The sequence below is a fragment of the Diabrotica undecimpunctata genome, chromosome 5, assembly GCF_040954645.1.
Source record: "Diabrotica undecimpunctata isolate CICGRU chromosome 5, icDiaUnde3, whole genome shotgun sequence".
Classification (NCBI taxonomy): domain Eukaryota; kingdom Metazoa; phylum Arthropoda; class Insecta; order Coleoptera; family Chrysomelidae; genus Diabrotica; species Diabrotica undecimpunctata.
The window spans coordinates 145,013,472-145,036,811 of NC_092807.1; the positions used below are offsets into that span (position 1 = coordinate 145,013,472).

A 23,340-nucleotide genomic window follows, 5' to 3' on the forward strand; every position below is an offset into this window, starting at 1 on the left:
GATTTTTTAGGCTGAGTAAGTTGATGCTATTACCACACCGCCACCAAGGAAGTTTGCGAGCCTTTTTGTTTTATTTTTTATTAAAAACAACAGAAGACCTACATGTCACTTTTATGTAACCACAGAGTAAGGGAGGAATCCGACTGCTCGACCAGACCGACCGTCCACGATCGACCAACATTACGAGTCTATGAAAATGTATGCACAGAGTCAGACTGGTGGACCGTCCATCACTTATAGCGACCGACCGCGATCGTCCAGTTTTAAAATTCGGACTTGTTGGAATTGTTTATCGTTGGTCGATGAATATGGAACATTTCGCATTCATTTATACTGCTCTAAGCAATGACATTGACCATTGACATTTCAAAATTTGTAATTAACCGATAATATTTGGGCTTGCTTATGCGATAATAATTTTGAAATTTAATAGAATGGGATATAACACAAATAATTCTTCTTTTTGGTGTCTTTAAAAAAAACGTCACGCACCCAAACTGTCCTACGCCTACGAAGACGTCTTCACATAAATAAGTGATAAAAAATTTATCAGTAGAATTATCGCTACTAATTCTATTCATAATTCAATTTTCTACAAAAAAACCCGATAAAATAATATTAGAAAAATGTGGTTATGTTGCTACAGCCTCCTGACGTTTTAACGGTCGGTCGATGGAACACGAACGAGTAATGTGAGTTTAAAAATAAAAATACAAAAGTTGGTTGATCGCCGTCGGACGGTTGGTCGTGGTCGGTCGATCAGTCTGATGCCTACCTTAATTGTTTCTTATTTTGTGATTTAACTAAGTAATGCAGTGCATGTTTACCTGGTTTAACTTGAAAATATTTTCGTGTATTAATGAATTAAAATAATTTATTGTAAATATTTATTAAGAAACAATCAAAAAACAAAGAGGAAACGTGTTCTGTGCTAAAAACGTAAAATCACTTTTCGGAACATACCTACGGTTTATGGCGGTTTGTTATCATTGTAGGTAACTTTAATTTGATAAATTTAAAAGAACTAAAATGTGGAATCGATTATTTTTACTATTGGCAGTCCTTATCTGACTAATAGGAACTTAGGATAGGAAGTGTCAAAATTTGCAAAGTAGCAAGGGAAATCGTTTTATTTTTATCGACCTAAAAGTACTGTAGTTCCAATAATTGATAATTTAATTCTTCAAATCAGGAAAATGGTTGTGTTAGTGATGTAGTTGTGAACTTAACAACAGTGAAAAATCACCAGGATCCTTCATAGGTGTAGACAAAATATTTAAATATATATTTTTGTGTAGATAAAAACATCAACAGCATATGTCAACTATGGATTCCTCAGTGGGCAGTTCTAGTCCTTTAGATTTAAATTCAACACAAAGTACCGAGATAATAGAATCTGCTCTAGAACCTGATCCAATATTCTTACAAACTAAATTATGTCAAACTGTAGCTGGACTATTTGTCTGGGCAGCTCTATTTTTGACTTGTAGTCAAATCTACCATCATCTCAGGTGGTATACAAATCCTTCTGAACAACGTTGGATTGTAAGGATACTATTTATTGTACCAATTTATGCTATATACTCATGGATAAGTCTCTTATTCTTTAACTCACATACCTACTATGTATATTTCTTCACAGTTCGTGACTGTTATGAAGCATTTGTAATTTATAACTTTTTATCCTTATGTTATGAGTACTTAGGAGGAGAATCAAATATTATGTCAGAAATTCGGGAAAAACCTATTAGATCTAGCTGTATGTTTGGTACTTGTTGTCTAAATGGAAAGACTTACACAATTGGATTTTTAAGGTTTTGCAAACAAGCAACCCTACAGTTTTGTCTGGTAAAACCTATAATGGCATTTATAATTATATTCTTACAAGCTTTTGGGCACTATAGGGATGGAGATTGGAGCCCTGATGGTGGTTATTTATACATTACCATAATATATAATATATCTGTATCTCTTGCCTTATATGGACTGTTCTTATTTTATTTTGCTACACGAGAACTACTTACACCTTTTGAACCAGTATTGAAGTTTTTCACAGTTAAGTCTGTTATATTTTTATCATTTTGGCAAGGAGTTGCTTTAGCTATCCTGGAAAAGGCAGACGTTATTTCCCCTATGGTAGATAGTAATGGAGTACGCACATATGGGACAGTTTCTGCAGGTTAGTAAAACAATAATATGAAACATAGCGAATAGTGATTATTTATATACAGTAGTCTCTCTCTATAACGATTCCCTATATAACGATAATTCCTCTATAACGATGAAAATAGTAAACGTTGGTTGGTTCGTCATAAGAACTTTGTATTAATTCTTTCTCTATACCGATATCGTTCTCTCTTTATAGCGATAAATTTTAAGCGTTCAATACTTGATGACAAATGTCTTATTGTGTTTAAAGTTCAGACTACCTGAGTCACGAGTGGCAAGGTGATTGTCCAGCGGTTGTTTTGTTTTGCGCTTAAGGAATGCGGCCACCCATTCTAGTCTTTCTTAATCAGTGAATTAAGTGACTCACGTTTATTGTTTGGGCGGCGTACCTAACTGTTATCACACAGATGTTGTCATCTATTGACGACTTTTCGATTCCAGGTTGAGTTGTGTCTTCAGTGTGTGTCTCAACAGTCAACATGTTTTCGAAAAAGCGTGAAGTGCTTTCGGTGGAGGAAAAGTTATCGATAACTCGAGCAATAGAGAAAGATGAAAAGCAATCGGATGTCGTTCGCCGGACGGGGCTGTCTCAGTCAACTGTGGCTACGATATGGAAGGACAGAAAAAAGTGGCTTAAAGCGGAGATGGAGGGATGGATAGGACAAAAGCTGAGTTTTTTGCAACTGAACTTGAAATTGAGAATTTCAAGGCATCTGATGATTGGCTGAGCAATTGGAAGCTGCGACACAAGATCAACTACGGGCAAATCAGCGGAGAGGCTCGCAATGTTAACAAAAACGTAACGGATGATTGGCTAGAAAACGTGTGGCCTGGACTGAAGGCACAATATGCGTCAGACAACATTTTCAATGAGGATGAGACTGGATTGTTTTTTAAAATGACACCAAACAGAGCTTTAAAATTTAAATTGGAAAAGTGCGTTGGTAGAAAGCTCTCTAAGGAACGCATTACAGTTTTAGTGGCCGCTAACATGACAGGTTCGGTGAAACGAAAATTGTTAGTGATAGGGAAGTCGAAAAACCCGCGTTGCTTTAAAAACATAAAAAATCAACCGGTGACCTATAAAGCAAACCTCGATGACCTCGGAAATTTTTGAAGAAGCGATAAGAAAGTGGGATATCGAGCTTATTGGGATATGCTCATCCTGTATTGCGCGACCTTCAAAACATCGAACTCTGTTTTCTGCCAGCAAACACAACGAGTGTCCTTCAGCCCATGGACCAAAGTGTCATCAAGAGTTTGAAAAGCCATTACAGGAGAAGACTTTTGATGGAATTGGTTGAGAATAATGGCGATCTTAAACTAGACATTCTTGACGCCATCCTAATGATTAGTAAATCCTGGGACGAGGTGACGAGCAATACAATAAAACATTCCTTCAAACACGCAGGATGGTTGGAAGATCAAATATTGACTGATGATGAAGATGACCTGCCATTAGATGTTTGGGCCAGACAGTTTGAACTTACTATCAGCTACGGACCGGAAGAGCTAACAGATTTTGAAGAAGTTGATGAAAATGTAGCTACAACATCTGGACTTTCTGAGGAGGACATCCTGCAAGCAGTTCGTGTAGAAGAAGAAGAAAACAGTGACTCGGAAGTGGAATCAGAGCCATAACCAGCACCGACCCCTCAGCAGGCATTGGATGCGGCAAAATTACTGCATCGATTCTTCATCCACCAGGAAGACGATATGAGTGCTGTGGAAGATTCGATGCGTCTTCAGGACAAGGTCAGGTCAGTTCTGTGGAAAGGGAAAAGAAGACAGACCAAGGTGACAGATTTTTTTGGTAATGTAGGCTAAATATATTTTACAGTAGCATATTATTTTTTTATTGTCCAGTACACATGTTTTAATTGTACAGTCATTTTTTAAACTGTATTGCTTATATTATTCGTTAATAAATCTATGTGGAATACAATGTTAATTCATTTATATTCGTTTTGATAATTTTTTTTTAAATTAAAATAGGTTATTTAGTACAGTATTAGTAATATTACAGTACCGAATTTTGTCTCTCTCTGTATAACGATCTCTCCTTATAACGATGAAAATTCCCGTTCCCTTGAATATCGTTATAGAGGGAGAGGACTGTATTTCTGAATTCAAATATGAAATATAAAGACATAAGTAACAAGTATAATTTAAAAAAAATCAAGAATTTATAGAGGTATAAAACAAAACAAACTATTTCAGTTTTATAATTTTTCTGCTTGCATTAAAGTTTTTGAGTTGATGTATAAACTTTCAGCCTTTAAGTAGCTTAAACATCAAATAAATTTTCTTTAATTGTCTTTGAACTGAAAATCAGTCCTAGATATTATCTTTTTATGATTTTAAATAGTTCATCTTTTCCCAAAACACATTTATAACCAAAGAACAGATTGAGTGAGAAAGAGAGGAAGGCCCAGAGCATGATTTAGGGACCAGGTGGATGAAGATTTAAGAGTGTTTAGAGTATTAAATTGGAAAACCAAGACCAAGAATAGAAAGGAATGGAAGCTGATCCTAGAGCCGACCAAGACCCACCATGGGTGTTAGAGCCAATGATAATAATAATGATTGTTCTTTTAAGATATATCTTACTTTTTTGGAACAAGCAAATACTTAGTTTTTGTTGATTTATTTTTAGTCCAATAATACATTAAGATTATTTAATTTAGATTTAACAGCTACTTAAATATTTTTAATATATTTAATTATATCATATGTCAATAAGTTACTATTCCCATGACATCCTAGAATATTGAGTTCTTTGTTTTAGTATGTACTACCTAAGTTATTTATTCCAGTTATCTGAAACATTGTGAAATTAACTAAAACTAAATTAGTATTAGTCAATATTTTGTCATTTTGTGTTAATTGTATATCCATGTTTGGATATCTCATCCTATTGAGATAAAAATTATACCAGGAATATTGAGATAAGATTGATTAATAAGATGAAATTTCTGTGTTTGCATTTTCTAGGCAGTACTTAAATTGGGAAGTTTTGCTTTATAATGTAGTTTATTTTGATGTAGTTTTTTAGTGTTAAAAATATCATTTTTATAAAATGAATAACACAATTGCGATTGAGACAATTGCCTATTAACTGTAGAATAATACTTTTTATAAAAATGATATATATTGGTACATCCAAAGCAGATATACCTAGGTATATCGCTATAGGTGAAGATTGGTTTCATTATTGTACAGGTACAGTTATTGTTTGAAAATATCTGTATAACATAACAGTTTTGTACTTCTTTATAGTATTAATTCTTTATGATTGCCACTAATAGTTGTTATCTTACAAAATATGTGTAAATACATCAGTGAAAAAGTTGTGGCAGCCAACAATACAAGAAAACGCTATAATTTAAATCTCTTTGCTTAACGTCTTTAGTCTTTAGTTCCACTATTTTTTCACCAACTTTTTTATTTTCCTTAAAATATTTTTAGTTTTTCTTCTGTTAATAATTTTCTTCTTCTTAAAAGACATATTTGGAAGCTCGCTAGAGGGTTGCATAGGTACCATTAGAGATGTGGAGCGCCTTGAATTGGCTCGGTAGAAATGGTAAGTGAGGCCATAAGAATGGCTTACCAAGAAAGCTACCTAGAGAGATCAAGAAACACTGGCGCAGTACAATAAATAATAAAGTAAATGGATACCTAAAACCAAAATGGATTTGTAGGCTCAATAAACATTTGAGTTATAAATAGAGAAACTCGTAAATATACATATGTGAAGAAACCAAGGAGATATAGAGATATAGAAGAAGTTTATTTATTCAAAAATAATATTCACAAAAATAATCAATTTATAACATTAATTCATAATAATATAAAAATAACAATTATACTTAAAATATAGTAACTACAGTTATTAAAAATATAAAACAATACATAAAACACAACTAAAAACAACTACCTAAGTACCTACATAAGCTTAGATAGAGATAGACAATGCTATATAGTGGAAACAAAGAGTTCAGAGTAGCCTTCATAGTTGACAATCAGATGAAAAATGCCATATTAGATTTTCAAGCAGTGAATATTTATAAACTTATTTATAAAGGCGTGAAGACAAGCAAACAAGTCAATACTGACTATGGGTTGTAGACCCAATGGTGATGATGATGAATGAGAGAATATGCAAACTAAAAATTAAAACAAAATTCTTTAACCTCTTAATTATTAGCATACACTGTCCAACAGAAAAACAGCATGGAAATTATAGAAGAGTTTTACGAACAGCTAGAGGAAGTATATGGTAGTTCACCGAGAAATGACATCAAGATCATACTAAACGATATAAATGTCGAAATAGGCAAAGAAGACCTTTTATTAGGAACCATTGGTAAACATTCACTTCACCAAAACACCAATGAAAATGGAGAATTACCAATCAACGTTGCCAGCAGAAAAAATATGATCATGAGTTCAAGTTTTTTTCCAAACCACAATATATACAAACCCACATGGATTATGTCTGGTGGTACAACCGCCAACCAAATTGATAGACAAAGGGGCCACAACAAACCTACATGTGAAGAGCCGAATAGTAGCATTCTGCGGTTTATGACCACCTCCTAGTACAGATAAAATATAGATGCAGAATTCAGAGAAAAAGGGGGGACAAACAGCAGAACAACTAGATATACATAAAATTGATAAAACAAGATTTCAAACAGAACTATGAGACAGAAATAACACAAACACTGACAAATACAGGCAGTCTAGGCACCGAAGAACATTGGAAAGAAATCAAGACCAAAGTAATTAATGCAGAAAAGAAGATCACAAGTAAAAGAAATAAAATCAACCTGGAAAACCTATTTCCAAACTCGTTTAGGGACGCAAAAAAATGAAGAGCTTATGAACATGCATCTCATTGGAGGAGACACTGAAAGTATAGAACCGCTGGCGATGGAAGAAGTGAAACAAGCAACACGAGCACAAAAGAATAACAAGGTCCCAGGTATTCACAATGTGCCCTCTGAGATATGAGCCTGAGTAGGAAAGTTGTTTTCGTACAATGTATTTTATAAATAACATCTGACTGATGATCTTTATTAACATTGGGTTTAAATTTTGAACAATATTTTTCAGATGTTTTTGATGATCCTTACCATACATAATTGGATTCCCTGAACAAATTTCGAAGATATTGGTAAAATATGATGTCAATGTTTAACATAAATCGTCTAAAACATCTGGAAAATATTTTTCAAAATTTAAACCCAATGTTAATAAAGACCATCAGTCTGATGTTATTTATAAAATAAATTGTAGACTGCAATTCAACATATATTGGTCAAACACCCTAATATCTACATAAAAGGGTTGTTGCACACAAACATAGTGTAGCCTTAGCCAAACATTCTATAGAAAATAGCTACTCTTTTGATTTTGGTACAGATTTTGGAAAAAAGAACAAAACTACAACAAATGATGCAAATTGGAGATGATTCGCATAAAAAAGATCAACTTTCTATCAATAATAAGACTGATATCAAAGATCTTTCCAATATGTATTATAATTTAATAAATTGAGTTGTTTTTTAAATGCACCCATTGGCAGATATTTAAGATACCACCCTAAAGCCCTCATATTTTGAAGCACCCTGCCATATGTATTTTAGGGTCGGATACCATTTCTGCATTCCATGTAAAACCATCAAATAGTGTAGACATAAAATATAATTGTGTATTACGTAATGTTAAATAATTAAAGTGTTTATTGAAAATGTCAAATAGCCGAAACATTTAAGCAATAATTAAGTGTTCCTCTATTTCCATAGTTGTCAATTGTTTTTTGTCACATTCTGTCTATCTGTCTCTATGTTTCTACATCATAGAGTGCGATACTTTTGACGACCATATTGTAGATATTTATTTTGCTTCCTTTGCTGATATTCTTGTGCCAGCATATATTATTTAATGATTGAGCTTCGAGCTCTTCTTCCCGTTGTGGTTTATTCTGTATAAAATATTCACAAATGTAAAAAACATGTCACAAGGCAATAGGTTCAGAATGTTTTTGAATATTGATAACTTATCTATTTACATAGGTACATAAATTAAAGCAAAAGTAATTAAAGTTTTTTTTTAACAATTTACATAGAAATCCAATATCTAATACTTAAAAATGTTACGTCGTTTTTTTAACTTTTAAATTACAGTAAGTCAATAATTTGGAGTGAAAAAACGTGTTTACTGAATTAATTAAAACAAAAAATTAATATTTTTTTCACATAATATTCGGAGGTCTCTATACTTAGAGTTCATAGTTTTAGAGTTCCATGCATTCATACAGTCTCATGCAAATTTCTCAGCTTTTGAAAGTAACGAAATCGATTGAGTTGATGTTAAATTTCACCTTTTTTTATTTAAATATTTAACCTAATCTGCTACTTAACTGCCCTAGGTATTCTCAATTTTTCACCTTAGAATCTAATAATTATTGTTGCACACTTCACTGTTGTAGCTAGGTTTACTGCCCGAATTTAAACTGACATTTGTATATTTATCAATATTACACAAATTCAAAAGGTTTGGTGCATTTGAGCCTGCGAACTAGGTCTTGATTATCTAACAGTTCCAACACTTCCCTGTTTGTGTTGGGGGGTCGGTTTTCGTGACCCTTGACAATCTTTCTTTATTTCTTCTTTAATTGTTTCTATATGAAGTTCCCGATGTAGGTCTTTGTTGCGGATATACCACGGAGCATTTACTATGTTTCCTAGTATTGGGTTTTGAAATCTTTGAAGGTAAGCATAGTTATTCTTACTGGTACAACCCTACAACTCTAGACCATAGCGAGAGAAATGCTAAAAGATGAAGAACTTTAAAAAAGGATTTAGAAATTCAAGAGAATAGAAACACATTTGCGGAAAATAAGCTAGGCGAATATCAAGATAATACATCAGTTTCGGATCAGAAATCCAGATCACCTGCTATGAGTATAAGATAATCCTCCATGAGTTGTTTATAAATTGTAAGCATGGGATCAATAATAATAAAATTTATGAAATCCTGAGCTCCTTGGGCATTGCCACGAAACTGGGCCCCTCTGCATTACAATCTGTTTAAACAACATACATCAAGAGTACCTAGTATTAAGAATAAGAATGACGTAGTGAGCAGAGGATTCTTATCGGATGAAGTTTATTTTTTTATATATTTAATATATGGGACAACCCCCATTAAATGTTACAATTTACAATATACAAAATAGTGGTTAAGTACACAATATTTTAAGACAATCAATTCTACCATTTATTAATTTGAAAATCAAAGTTAAACCAAATAGATCCCTCTTCACACCTAAAGCAGCTAGCTCATAGACTTCTCCATGCTAGTGTAGTCCTGGTCTGCTATTCTAAGGCGCACACCCGTAGGAATTTATGCTGAACTCTCTCTAAAGAATCAGAATGTATCCGGAAATAAGGAGACCATATGGATGAACAGTGTACTCTGAAAAAACTAGAATTCTAGTAATAAAGCCCAACATCTTTGACCCCCAAATTGATATAGAATTAATATGATCGATAAAAGTTAATTTCTCATCGAAAATGTAGATGTGTATTATAGTGGCTTGTTATCAATAAAGTAACTGGACTCAAACCTAGTAGTTTTCCTAGAGAAACTTATAAAATTGTGTTTGTTGATATTCAAATATAGCTTATTTTTTTGACAACACTCTAACAAACGATTTAAGTCCTCCTGAAGCAGTTCCTGATCTGAAATACTTTCAACTGTTCTTCAAAATTTGAGATCATCAGCAAATTTCGCACAGCTGCAATACAAAAAACATGTAACTATATCATTCACGAAAATATTAAATAGGAGAGGAGAACTATGGCCTCCCTGTGGAACTCCAGATGTGACCACAATTTCCTCAGAAAAATATCAACCTATTTTAAATCTTTGAATATGACCAGTGAAAGAGCTTCTCCACCAAGAAACAACATTTGGGTCGAATCCATTCAAAATCAACTTAGTATACAGTATTTCCTGACCAACACGATCAAACGCCTAAGATAAATCTGTAAATTGAATCATTCTGCTTCCTGCTCTAATTGCTTAGAGCTATATATAAAGACAAAATCACTGTGGAAGGTTGGGTACAACAAACAAAAAAGGAGCTAGAAAAACTGTATAATGAACCTAGCATCAGCCGATTCATAATATCGCAAAATACGGTATATCACGAAAGGAAGGAAAGGACTAGCAAAACAAATATTATGACTTGATACTGTATAAGAAGGATCAGAAAAATAAGAGTTCATGAATGGAGTAGAATAGTACATCAATCTAATAATTTAAATTAATTTAAAATGTGTAATAAATAATATCAAAAAATATCAAAATATCAAAAAATAAAAATAAATAATATCAGCTACATTAATACGGAAAAACATATTTTAAGATTTTAGATTCCATTGTTTAACTAAAACAACCTATATACTTGCTGATAATAGGTATTAGTCAGACTTTAGCGTTATTTCCCTGACGAAGCTTCCTGTATAAACAAGAATATCATGGTAACAACTAAAAAAAGTCGCGCGAAGAACACACCTTAGTATTAACATCAGACACAAAAATAGATCTCTATATTTAGTTAATAATTATGCTGATTACTATTATGGAAATATTAACTTATTTTTTAACGGTTTATTTATTTTTTTGTTTTTATATTTCAAGCAATAAATGTTTCGTAGTCAGTCATTGTTCTATAAGAAATTTAGGATAGGACCTTTATTCGAATTGTTGGGTCAAAACATGAGTTAGTTGTTCCTGTTTAGGATTTGTAATCCTCTTCCGGGCTTGTTGTTGATGTTTTTTGTTGCGTACAACGGGGGGCCCAAAAGTCCATCTTGGTGTCATTTTCTATTTTTATTGGGAATAAGCCACAATTTTACTTTAAAATAAGTTTATTTTTGCCTTTTCGATTTCCACTTAGGAAATCGTTCTCAAAACATTAATAAATTAAACAAATTTTGTTTTTGTTACTTGGTAAAAAATTCTTTTAATAATTTAATTTTATCTGATTCATTCATATTGACAATTCAGACATATACATATTATAAATTTTAAAGTAGATGACTTTAAAATTATATTGTCAATATGTTTGAGTTGCGTTCCTGGGATGAGTTTATTGGAAGATAGTTCATTCGATTACAAGAAATCAACTTTAACTTAAAAATACCCGTCAGAAAAATCATAGCCTCATTTCCTCAGGTATTGTTGTGCAATAGATAAGGACAATTTAAGAAATTTTGAATGACAATTGACAATTTAAGAAAAAGTCGATGATTATAAAAAAAAGTGGATTTTAAACAGAGCGTCTGTGAATTTTTTTATACACATTAGGTACGGCTAAATGAATCCAAAGCAAATCAATGTATAAGGGAAGTCTCTACTCGCGGAGAAAAAGCCGGTACGGGTCGAGAGTGTTTCCCTCTTTTGGAAGTATGATAGCGTTGGCTAACTTCCAAAGATTTAGGAAGTAGCAAAGTATGAGTGAAGCTTAGACTGTGTTCGTCAGGTTGAGGAATAAGTTGTCTCACGCAGTTCTTGGTGATGTTGTCAGGACCTGGTGTGTTGGTGATGACAGTTTGGTAGGTGCTTTCGAAAGTTTGCTGATCCACGTGTGCCATGAGTGGAGTGTCGTGGATTTTTTATAGATCATGTAGGTTTTTGAGCATCTTTTGGATTGATGCACCTATTAGGTGAGAAGGATTTACCGTTTTCTGTTTAGTTAGGATTTTGAGTTTTCTCTAACACGCACTGATGAGTTGTTTTTGATGATATTCACTTCCAGCTTGACCTTTGTCAAAAGAGAGTTGTATTCTGTTTTGATTAAGCGATCTCGAGATTTTTTGTCCTGACGGAGAAGTCTTCTTTTTGTTGAGTTTTGGCTATGCGATATAGGAGAGATGCTGTGAAATAATTTATTTCGATATTGGAGACTGATCGTCGATTGCTGGATTTATCAGTCCTTGTATGTCTGTGACACCTCTGTCGATATCGATTTGGATTTCAAGGTTACCTAACTGAGGGGCGTTGATTGTTAAAAAGTGTTTAGATCTTATCAATCATTCAAACAGTGCATATGATATGGTCCATAATAGATATGACATTTTGATTCATATCAATGGGATTGCGATTGTAAATTCTATGAAGTGGAAGGTCAAGGAGAAAGTCGCCGAGGTTGATTCCAGCACGGTGTTGTCTTGAATCGCCAAATTAAGTGTGCCTGGCGTCAAATTCTTCGAGAATGATAGTCTATAATAGGAGATAACATTAAGTGTGTCTTTGTTCTCTAGGTGACTATCCACTGCAAAGAAGTATTCATCGATACGGGCTATGTGGCGAGATTTTTTGTATGAGGAGAGAAGGAGATGTATGTGAGGGCTAGGATGTGGATATTGTGTTTTTGAAAGTAGCGTTTAATAAAAGAACGGGCGTTTTCTCGCGACACCCTGACAGTTTATTGAGCTATCCACTAGTCAGTATTTATTCTGAGAGGAACGTAATGGTTGTTACGATCTACGAGAGACTCTTATGCCCAAACATCAATTATTGGTAGGAGTTGGTAGTGTTCAGCATCAGCTGGCGATGTCCAGGGAGTAGGTTGACTAAGATACGGGTGGTGAACTTTATCAGAGTTTTCATGTCTGATGAGAGTTGATAGTAACTTCTTGACACTTTGGTTTTTGGGGTGTGAGATAGATAGAGGATTTATGATCCTATCCGTAAGTAAGGCACCTGAACTGCCTTTCATGGCACTCCGATATTGTGTACATTCTGGCAGTATTTGGCAAAATACTTAGGGACAAGTGGGATAGGGTTGGAGTTCTATACATTCAGTCCATTCTTTAACAAGTGTCTGTGGAGTTTTGTTTTATTCTCTATAGCTCAGTAAAATAAACGAAAAATAAGCGAAAATAGGAACAGAAGAGGCTAAAGCAGAAGCTTATTCAAATCTATACGATCAACTTGATACCAGGGAAGGAAAAACAAAGGTAGAGCCAAACATAGAGCAAAGAATGCAAATGAAATGATAAAATGAAAAAGTACCTACTTTGACAGTTTACTAAGTGAAGAATTTGACAGACAACCAGTTGAGTTGACGGAGACAGTATGATTACCAAAATTACAAAAGAGAAAGTGTAGAAAGCACTTCAAAATAAAGAAAGGATAAGCAGTTGGACCAGATGATATTCCTGGGGAAGTGTGAACAGCATTAGGAGAGACAGGAACAAGGTATCAGGTTTATTTAATAGAATTATGGAAGTGTGACAAATGCCAAACGAATAGACAATCAGTATGCTAGTACCTGTTTACAAAAACAATGGATATAAACAGCAACGCACAAACTACAGGTCCATAAAACTACTTAGTTATACCAAGGCTCGGTTATCATTAGTATTGGATCAGATAACAGCGAAACTACAGGGTAACATTCCCTAGTGCTTAATGTATACTGACTATGTAGTGTTCATAAGAAATAGTGAAAGCGACTTAAAACAAAAACTGTAACAATGGAGACAAGCTTTTGAGGAAAAAGGTTTACAACTTATGACAAAAACAGAGTATTTGGAATGTTTATTTAAAGATGGAGTTACTATAAATAAAATGATATCTTTGAATGATTAAATAGAGAGAATTCCAATGAAGCCGAAGGGAAAATTCTATAAAATAGCCATTTGAAATTATAGACTTTTATAACAGAATCGTATACTTTTCTTGCAGTGCATTAATTAGTGATGTTAATTATCAAGAATTGAGGCACTCATTCATCGATTGATTTATTGGCAGTAAAAATGAGGCAAGTCAAAAACAAAATTTTAGAGAAGCAAAAAACTATTCTGTAGAGCAAATTTTTAATCTTCAATTTATAGATAATGCTATGGGTTAACTTAAATACGTTTTATATATTATCTAATCGACCATGTAATAATGTTTTTCGCAATGATTCACAGCACAAAAATGCAATATGAAGATAAGTAAAAATTTAGTATTATTAGAGTAAAGATTAGCTGATTGTTGTGTATATGAGATGGTAAAGACGTAAAATGAAATTACACTTTTTGGATAACGTGAATCATTGTTCAATGACATCTATGGATTTAAGAAATAAATTCAGGTAAAAGCATTATTCGTAGGAAGTCACGTACTACGTACTGTAAATTGCTTTAATAAAAACCTGAAAATTTTACTTGAAATGAATTTAACAAAAAGGATACGTTATCTGAAAGACATTAATATCATATATAAACAGTGGGGGATACACGGGAGGAGGTGGGCGAAATCCCTGCAACAATGTCCAAAGTTAAAAAAAAAAAAATTGTTGAAATATAAAAATATATTAGCTGACATGAAATTTAAATCACAGAAAGAGAAATTCAACCCAATAAACCCGCTAGTTAGAAAAATTTAGGGAACTTAAACATATTCGCTATGTGCAAGTTCGGAAGAGCGACATCTAGGGCCATAGAATAGCGAAATTATTAGCACTTAATATATTACTCGTATGTAAACCGCAACTAAAGTGACCTTAACGTGTTTATTTAATATAATAATTATTGTAATTTATATCTATATTTAACTTCGAAAAATTTTTAATTGTAAAAGTGGGTAAGTATATTTTTTACGTTTAGATTGGGACGGATGGGACCTATGAATAAATATTTGCATCCAAAGTAGTTGATAACAATGGCCGACTATTGTTTCCGGAATATCAGTGGTTTACGAAAAAAATCCTTTTGGTACATACATATGTACAATAATTATTTATTTTTGTTGTTATTTGTGTTTGAATATATAGTGACGTGTAACATTGTAAAATTAAAAAAATATTATTTTTATATCATAAAAACATACAAAACGTATATATTTTACAGGTACGTAGTTGCGCATTGCACGCCACTGACGTGACTGGATGCAAAATATTGAAAATGTAACGAATTTATTGATTTACCAAAAAGAACACATTCAATACATTTGTATGTATTCAAGAATACATACAAATTATTGACTTAACATATATTACCTGTTTAACATTAAAATATCGGGGATAACTATATTCACATTAATCACCTGTCAAATTCACGTCGGACATTGTAGGCGATAATGTGACGTCAGTTCCGTCGTTGATCAGCCACATGTAAAAATATCAACATGTTCTGTCCTTAGTATGTTACATCGTTGTCAAAAGGTAAACATTTCGAAAGAGCGACCTCTGTCGTCATAGATCAGCGAAGTTTTTAGTAAACTGCAAATAAAATGACTTAGACTTGTTTATTTAATACAATAATTATTCTAATTTGTATTAGAAATCCACTTTTCTCTTTGCAATAATTTTTGCTTGTAATTTGGAAACGAATAGAACTTTAATTGACTATTTCTTGTTGTATTTTTACAATTTATAATACAAAATTTCCCAAATTCCATTTTCTTCAATGATAGGACTTATGAAATGTGCTAATAAAAATGCAGGGTTTCGCTGCTTCACGCGCACAATCCTATCTCGTTTCTCCCTCCAAGTAAAGATGTTTCAAAACCTCGTGGACCTCGTAAATACGCATGCCTGAAAAAATAAATGGACCTAAAAACATTTACCATTTTAATTTCATAGGAAATTAGGCGACAGGGTAGTATTTGCACGTGCTAATGATGGTTCCAATAAACATGACATATTATGTTTCTTTAATCTTAAACCTTCAAGTTATACTCATCGCGTTTTTATTTTATCTCACATTGAAAGATGTAATAAAAATTTCACTGCCGATAAGAATTGCTGTGTAAAAATGTAAAATATTTACATTGCACTAATTTGGCTTATAAATAAACCTTTTAAGAACTGAACAAAAACTAGAGGACAAATAAATAAATAACAAATCAATGTATGATAGAAAAATAATGGGATTTTGAAAACCTCGAATTCCTTGCGAAAAATATTCCCATGAGATTTTTTACATAATTACTTTCATAAAATACCTCAAAATAATGTTCAAGAAGTCGCTTATACAAAAAGTGGTCCTAATTTATTAAACAGTTTTGTATAAATCCATTTTTATGTTGTGATAAAGGCCTCAAACAACTAAAAACAATGTTTTTTAAATTAAATAAGCCCAAACTAAAGTATGACAAACTAATAGAACAAGGTTTGGTGAATTCAAAAATAATTGTGTGATTTTGAGCCTTCAATCATTTTTCGTTTTTTTTTTTCAGTTTTAAATTGTTTATAAGTTGAAAACGATTAAGTTTGGAGAAAAACTACAATTAAACTTTTTTATTCAGAATGATCCAAAAAATGATAAAATATTAAAAACGATTGTTCACAAAAAAAAATAAAAATATTAAGGATATTTCACCAACGCAAAAACTAGTTCGTCTCTGTCTCGCTACGATAACGCACCGAAGAGAACTGCATGTTTTTAGCAATGCCTGATATTGTTTCGTTCGTAGATCGACGTCACTAAATGATTACGTCAGGTCCACGACATTATGAATTATCCCTACTTGCACACAGCGAATAAGCACTTGCACACACAAATAATATTTATGTTGTTTGGGTTTATCTTTTGGTGTTTTACAGCCCCCCCCCCCCCCAAAGTAAATGTCTAGATCCACCCTAAAATATAAAAACCTAAACATTTATACTATGAATGAATTGTGATTATTTTCTGTTATAAAATGTAAAAATGTACTAACGTGTATTTTGTCCACTCTGCTATTATATTATAGAGTTGATGCGGGGTTATGTATGTTAAAATAAAAATTTTATATAAATGTTCAATAAACTTAAATATTTTCAAGCACCCATCTTACTTCTTTTATTTTTTCAGGTTACCAAAATTTTTTAATTTGCATCGAAATGTTCTTCGCTGCTGTATCTTTAAGATACGCATTTCCTTACAAAATCTATGCTCAAGGATGCCGAGCCGACTCAAGAGGACGATCAGTTACGATGCAGAGCATTTCAAGCAGTCTTAAAGAAACCATGAATCCCAAGGATATTATGACTGATGCCATCCACAACTTCCATCCTCAATACCAACAGTATACTCAGTATAGCTCAAATGTGATCTCACGACAACCTTACGAAAGTTTGTGACAAACACAGTTCAGTGATGATTAACTAAGCTTACTTGGTTAGTCATTCACTGAGCTGCATTCCTTACTTACTTATTTACAAAATAATGCTTTACGATCTAATTTATTTTAAGAAATACATATAATACAGAAAGTATCTTTTATCTTATTATTGATGTTAGTAGAAATTACGTTTTAAATCTAGATAAAGGGAAAACTAAGCTTTTAAGTGTTTTACTTCTGATAAAAATAAATAAACATCTGATTATAAAAATTTGAACGCATTCTAATACCACTCTTCCATAGTTACTTCTTTCTTATTTCAAATTAATAAAAACTTTTTGCTAATTTCAAATAACTAGCTGAAAAAAAATATATAAATAGCTGAGAACAGATAATACCAAAATAGAAAACGAAACATCTCAAGAAATAGAAACACGCACAGGAGTACAACAGATTTGTGTCTTGTCACCATTGCTATTTAAAGTATATTCAGCTAGTTACAATATTTTAAAGTTATTCTTGAAATTTTGTCTTCTAGATTTGATGAAGGATCGTCCAGTTGATGAAGGATCGTTAGTAAAGGCGTACATTACTGTTTTTATTCTTATACTTTTGATCTTCTCCACTATGTTATATTCTTTCACGGTAATCTTATCAGAATATATTTATCTAAGCAAGTTAGTTCTAGTTACTTAGGTAAAGTATTTTTATATTTGTTACACTGTCTACATGTCAACATTGTTGAAAACTTTATTTACAGTGCCAAAATTAATAAGTTTACCAGAAAAAGCTCTCAGTAATCACACTATTATCTTGTGGCGCTGTCTTCTTAACAGAAGGCTGGCTACAATTTCGTGCCCGGTTTTAAGCAATCCTTAAAAGTGATTATGAATTTAAACCGGTCCCTTCTTCTGCCCGGCTCCCTTCTTCCTTCGATCTTGCCCTCTGTTTTTAATCTTAAAAATTCGTTCTTTGTGTCAATATATCATCATCATAATTATTCTTACGATTATGGTGCAGCCTTACTTACATAGTTGTTCTTCATTTCTGCCACTATCGTCTAATATTCGCCTTTCTGTGCCCTGTTGTACCTGCTTTTTTCCTTATGTCATATACATCTTAAATTTATATCACTAGGGTCCTACAACTTTTGCCGCTTCCCGCATTTCGATCACCATCGTTCTCTGTCTCTCCAGTCTTCCTCCTCCAAAGCTCTGACTCCCATAACGCTTCGAATACCATCTTGTCATGAAATTGCTGGTCTTCATAGTTTTCTTCTATGCTGTGGTACATATTTTACTGCTCTTTTTGGCCAGCATTCTTTTTCCATTCTCATGACATGCCCATACCACAATTGCTACGTTGTTTCTATCCCGTTTATAATGGAATATACTTTGTGTGTCCTTTATCGTATTTCTTCATTTCTAATATGCTCGATTCTGGATATTCGGCACGCTCTTCTTAGAGAATCTGTTACCTTTATTGTCTGTCTATCTCGATGTTAAAGCTCGAGTCAAATTAGGTTTTGCCGGTGTTTGGTAGCTTGGTATTTTGTTTGTAACTTAATATTCTTAGACCACATTAAGGCGTTCAAAATTCGAGTCGATTTTTCCCTTGCTGAACTCTATTATCTATATCTCTTCTAGTATTTTCTTCTGACAATATATTACCGAGGTATTCATATTCTCTACATGTCTTGATATCATTGATTTTTAGCTCTGGATCCTCTGCCACATTAGCTATTTTTAGGTATTCTGTTTAAATCATATGCATGTTAAGCCGCCATTTTTCATACTCTATTTTTAATTTTTTTAAAGATATATTCCATGTCCTCTTCATCACTTGCTATTACCATCTGGTCGTCTGCGAAAAACAAGGTTGTCAAGTATCAAGGGTTATTTATCTCTTATAAATTCCGGACACACACCTCCAAATGCTCCAAATAACTCCTCTTCACTATTATAGAGAACCATTGAAAAAAAAACTATGGAGTAGTCTGGAATAAATATGACGTGGTTTGGGATTACAGCCACTTCCATAAAATAATATACATAACCGAATTTGTTGTTTACAATTTTATGAATAAAATTTTGGACATATGTACAAAAAGCCTGTATATTGATAATGACAAATCATCAACGTCCTGTACTGACATTTATGATTTTCGAAATGGCTGAATTGTAAATCAGCGTAATTAAGTATAAATTCCACTACCTTCTTCTTCTGTATTTCGCAAACTGCGGCTCTGAAAAGATTTGTGGTTGTTGTGTTGAACCACGTACGTAGATTTTTCAGCCAGGAAATTCTTCGTCTTCTTGCTCTACGATTTTTCTTGATGTTTTGTTATAACACTGAGGGGGTCATGACTCGTACGCGTGGTCAGTTTTTTTTAAGTCTGGGTTCCAATGCTGAAAATCGCTCCCTACACCTACTTCTAATATTTTTTTTTAATTTCGAACAATGATATAACGACTCATTAAATGTAAATCTAACAAAAAACGAAAATTGTTAATAAAATGTACTTTTGTATTTACAGTAAAACTTTAAATCCTTTCTAACGAGTACGAAACTTTGTCTAGTTGTTGTTTCTAGAAGTGAACGATCCCAATTTTTGCGCCCCTCGAAGGTTAGTGTGGCTTCCTCGGCACCCGAAGCACCAGCTGTGGCCACGCCTATGGATCAGGTGCGCACATTCAAGAAATTGATTATTGATATTTGTCGATAAGATTGAAATGTTTCGATATCCAAATTATCTCTTTGTTAATAATCCAACTCATTTATATAAATGCTTTAGATTTAATTTATTTTTAAATGGGTAAATTAATACTTTTTCCTTATTAAATGCATTTTGAAATACTTTAAAGACCGTTGGTTCTTTTTTAATTAAATCTATCATTTCAATGACAGATAAAAAATTTATTTTAATAATTATAAAATATATTTAATTATTCCAATGTAGGATATAGGACTCTTTCCGTCTTTTCTGTCTAAGCATTTTTCGGCGTTTTTCCAATATTTCTTTATGTCATACTTGATCTCCATTTTATCACCCTAATTGTTACTAATCTCTCTGATATCATCTGGCTGGTAAAAGAAGCAATTCGTTCCATTACATCAGTGAACTTTGTTCTGTTTCTAATATCCTAGGTACTTGTTATGTCTTTTAAAAAAATCCCTAACATTTGTCCTGTTGATCTTTCGAGTTACGGTGTTTCTATGCTAACTTTTTTGTTAGTTTCTAGTCCATACTCAGATCCATTTACTGGTAATATGTATCTATCATCGTTGATAGAAATTTCCCTATCCTTAAATATTAAGTTGAGTTTATCAAAGGCAAATGTTTCGCACTTTCGTTTTTTCTTAACTAACTTGATATATCCAAGGTAGGTATAGAAATATAAAGTAAAGTTAAACAATATTAGACAAATCCATTCTTAAGCTTAAAATTGTTTGATGCCAATACGTTAAATTAAAAAAAGTTATTCTATTACGAGAAAATTTAAAAGTCCAGTAGATTAATTGTTATGAAAACAACTGTTTTTCGGAAGATAAACAAACCCTCAAAACTCGGAGTAGAAAACAGTACAATAATATAATAATAAATTGACAATCACGATGTAAACAAAAGTGAAATCGTACTAATTTTTTCGAAAAGATTAGATTTGTCAACTGTTTTTTACAGATATCTCTTTTCGATGTACTGTATCTCCAAGCAGTCATATAAAGAAGATAATTTTTAGCCTAAAAGTATGCTCTATCTGTCATAATAGCGTATCTGTCATAATCCTAGCTGATTTGTTTGGATTTTTGGATTTAGTATTGGTTATCTTCTAAAGATACAAGAAAATTCATTATTCGGGAGATCCTGCGCAAAATTTTCGGTATGCATTTGCTGTAGCCACCTTTTGTTACGTATTTAAAAAAAGTATCAGGAGATGAGGACGCATTCAGAGACAAGGCAAGCCTGTTTCGCTGTTTTTAGGCGTGGGCTATCTCTGATAATTTCGTTGAATTTGCCCTTGTCTCACATTCTTAAAGACGAATACTCCATACGTAATATCCAGTTGCGAAATGTTTGTTCTACGTCCCATTTCAATCTCGCCGTTATATCTTCATCGCTTGTATTTTCATTACCCAACCAACTTACCAAATATCTAAAGCGTGATACCATCTAAATGTTGCAATGGAGGTAAAGCGATAACCATATGAGTCCTCTGCACAGTGAGATATTTATGAACAGTATCAGGATTACTGACATGTAAATTCTACAACTAAATTTCGACCACGCAGCATATTCTTTGATTTTGTTTTTAGTTGAAAGATGGATGTCGGTGAAAAGCTTATGAGTGGCTGGGTAAAACCACGCGAAGACACATTTAATTAAAAATATATGTATGCAGTGCCCCATGCGCCACTATGGAGTGCGTTGTTTCTGGTTATAAGAATTCTTTGATCTGGCCCAAAGTCGACTAGATTCTGGTTCGGACGATGATGCCATGAACCACGTAACTTACTTCGTCTACTGCGCGCCGTTTCATTTGATTCAATATTAAATTTGGTAGTAGTAGTCTGGTCGTGGTCATGCATAGATCACTACGAGTTTTAAAGTGCTGTATTAATTGCAACCTATTTGAAGTAGTTATTATTTAGTTTTAAACTGTAACTTTCTTCTAATATCACTAATAAAATCATTCGTTAAAAACTTTCAATTTAGTATTGGAAGTTTAACTATTTAATTTTAAAGACTATTTAATAGAAAAAATATATACGTATCTAGTGTACCTTGAGGCAACTACCTTAAATTTTTTTCTGTATTATATAAATGTAGTAAGGTTAAAGCTTTACAAGTCTAAAGGCATTATTTTGTATAACATGGATATTCAAGATAATATTTAAAGACATCTACCAGCTGTTGTATTTAAAGTTGACGATCAAACGTAAGTTTATCTTCGTTTAGTATGATTAATAAATGTTACTTATTTTTTTTACTTATTATAGTTAACTTAAGAATCTATAATCATTAAATGTGTTATAAGTGTTAAACATTTTATTTACTGCCTTCCCCTTAGTTGCTGGTTAGCTTGCGATTATGATCGCGACTTTACTGACCGATTAGAACATAAACCTTAGTTTCCAGGAATGCAACTACTACTGGAACTTCCACACTAAAAACACAACGCAATATATGCCAAAACAAATATCATCGAAACATGTCGTCATAATGGTATAAAAATACTATCAGCAGAACTAGTAGAATATAAGTTACACCGGTGTAAGTGGAACCGTAAATGTCAGTGGTTCCTATTTGAAGTACATTGGCCAAAAAAGATATCTTCAAATCTGAATTATTTTTGGCAAGATTTCTGAACAGACATTAACTAACTTCTACACAAACATATGAGCGAATCACACCTTTCAATTTTATTCTTGCGGTCCATGGGTTACACTTACCCCACTGGTGGACGGTGTAACCTGAGGCACATTTTTACTATCAGAGTGTAAGAAAATTTTCCGGGTTAAGAGTAAATAATTATCCTTGATATACGCTACAAAAAATGTATTAACAATAGGAAATATATTACTTAGCCATTGTATGTATCAAGTGTAACATTAAATACTACTTTTCCATCTACTGTAGGAGAGGGTAAGTGCATACAAATCTTATATTCATTGGTTATGCTTTTATCTTCTACAGGTAAAATAAAATATGGAGGTCTTATAAATTGGCCGACAAAATTTTGCCTCTAGGCACGGTTCTTTTTCTGCTAGCTGACCTACATACATTTTAACCTGTTTCTTCTGATTGAATTGACCCACAATCCAATCACCCACGTATATTTTTGTCAAGTCTAGCTACATTTGATTGAGAAACTTAATTTCTTCCACTTCATGTATGGTAGCATTGCTTGAAATGCTTTGTTTATATTCAATACTATCACCATCACTACGGTCTTCTTCAAATAAGGATCTCTTTTGTTGACTTTTTCTGCTTATGTTTGCTTCAAATATTCTCTTTTTCTGACTCGTTATCTTCACTGCTATTATCCTCAGATA

General features: G+C 32.8%; 1 protein-coding gene across 1 annotated transcript; it reads left to right on the top strand.

Annotated features, from left to right (window-relative positions):
* Positions 1 to 1,069: 1,069 nt before the first annotated feature.
* Positions 1,070 to 22,329, top strand: Tmep (Transmembrane endosomal protein). The gene is made up of 2 exons (XM_072532939.1): positions 1,070 to 2,179; positions 17,037 to 22,329. Exons 1-2 carry the CDS (start codon positions 1,318 to 1,320, stop codon positions 17,303 to 17,305), a joined length of 1,131 nt encoding a protein of 376 aa, XP_072389040.1. The 5' UTR covers positions 1,070 to 1,317; the 3' UTR covers positions 17,306 to 22,329.
* Positions 22,330 to 23,340: the final 1,011 nt, after the last annotated feature.

What these genes read in the sequence shown, in the direction of transcription:
- Tmep (XM_072532939.1), top strand. Translation starts at nt 1,318, where the DNA reads ATGTCAACTATGGATTCCTCAGTGGGCAGTTCTAGTCCTTTAGATTTA. An exon ending in ATATGGGACAGTTTCTGCAG is followed by an intron (nt 2,180 to 17,036) that starts GTTAGTAAAACA and finishes TTATTTTTTCAG; the next exon opens with GTTACCAAAATTTTTTAATT.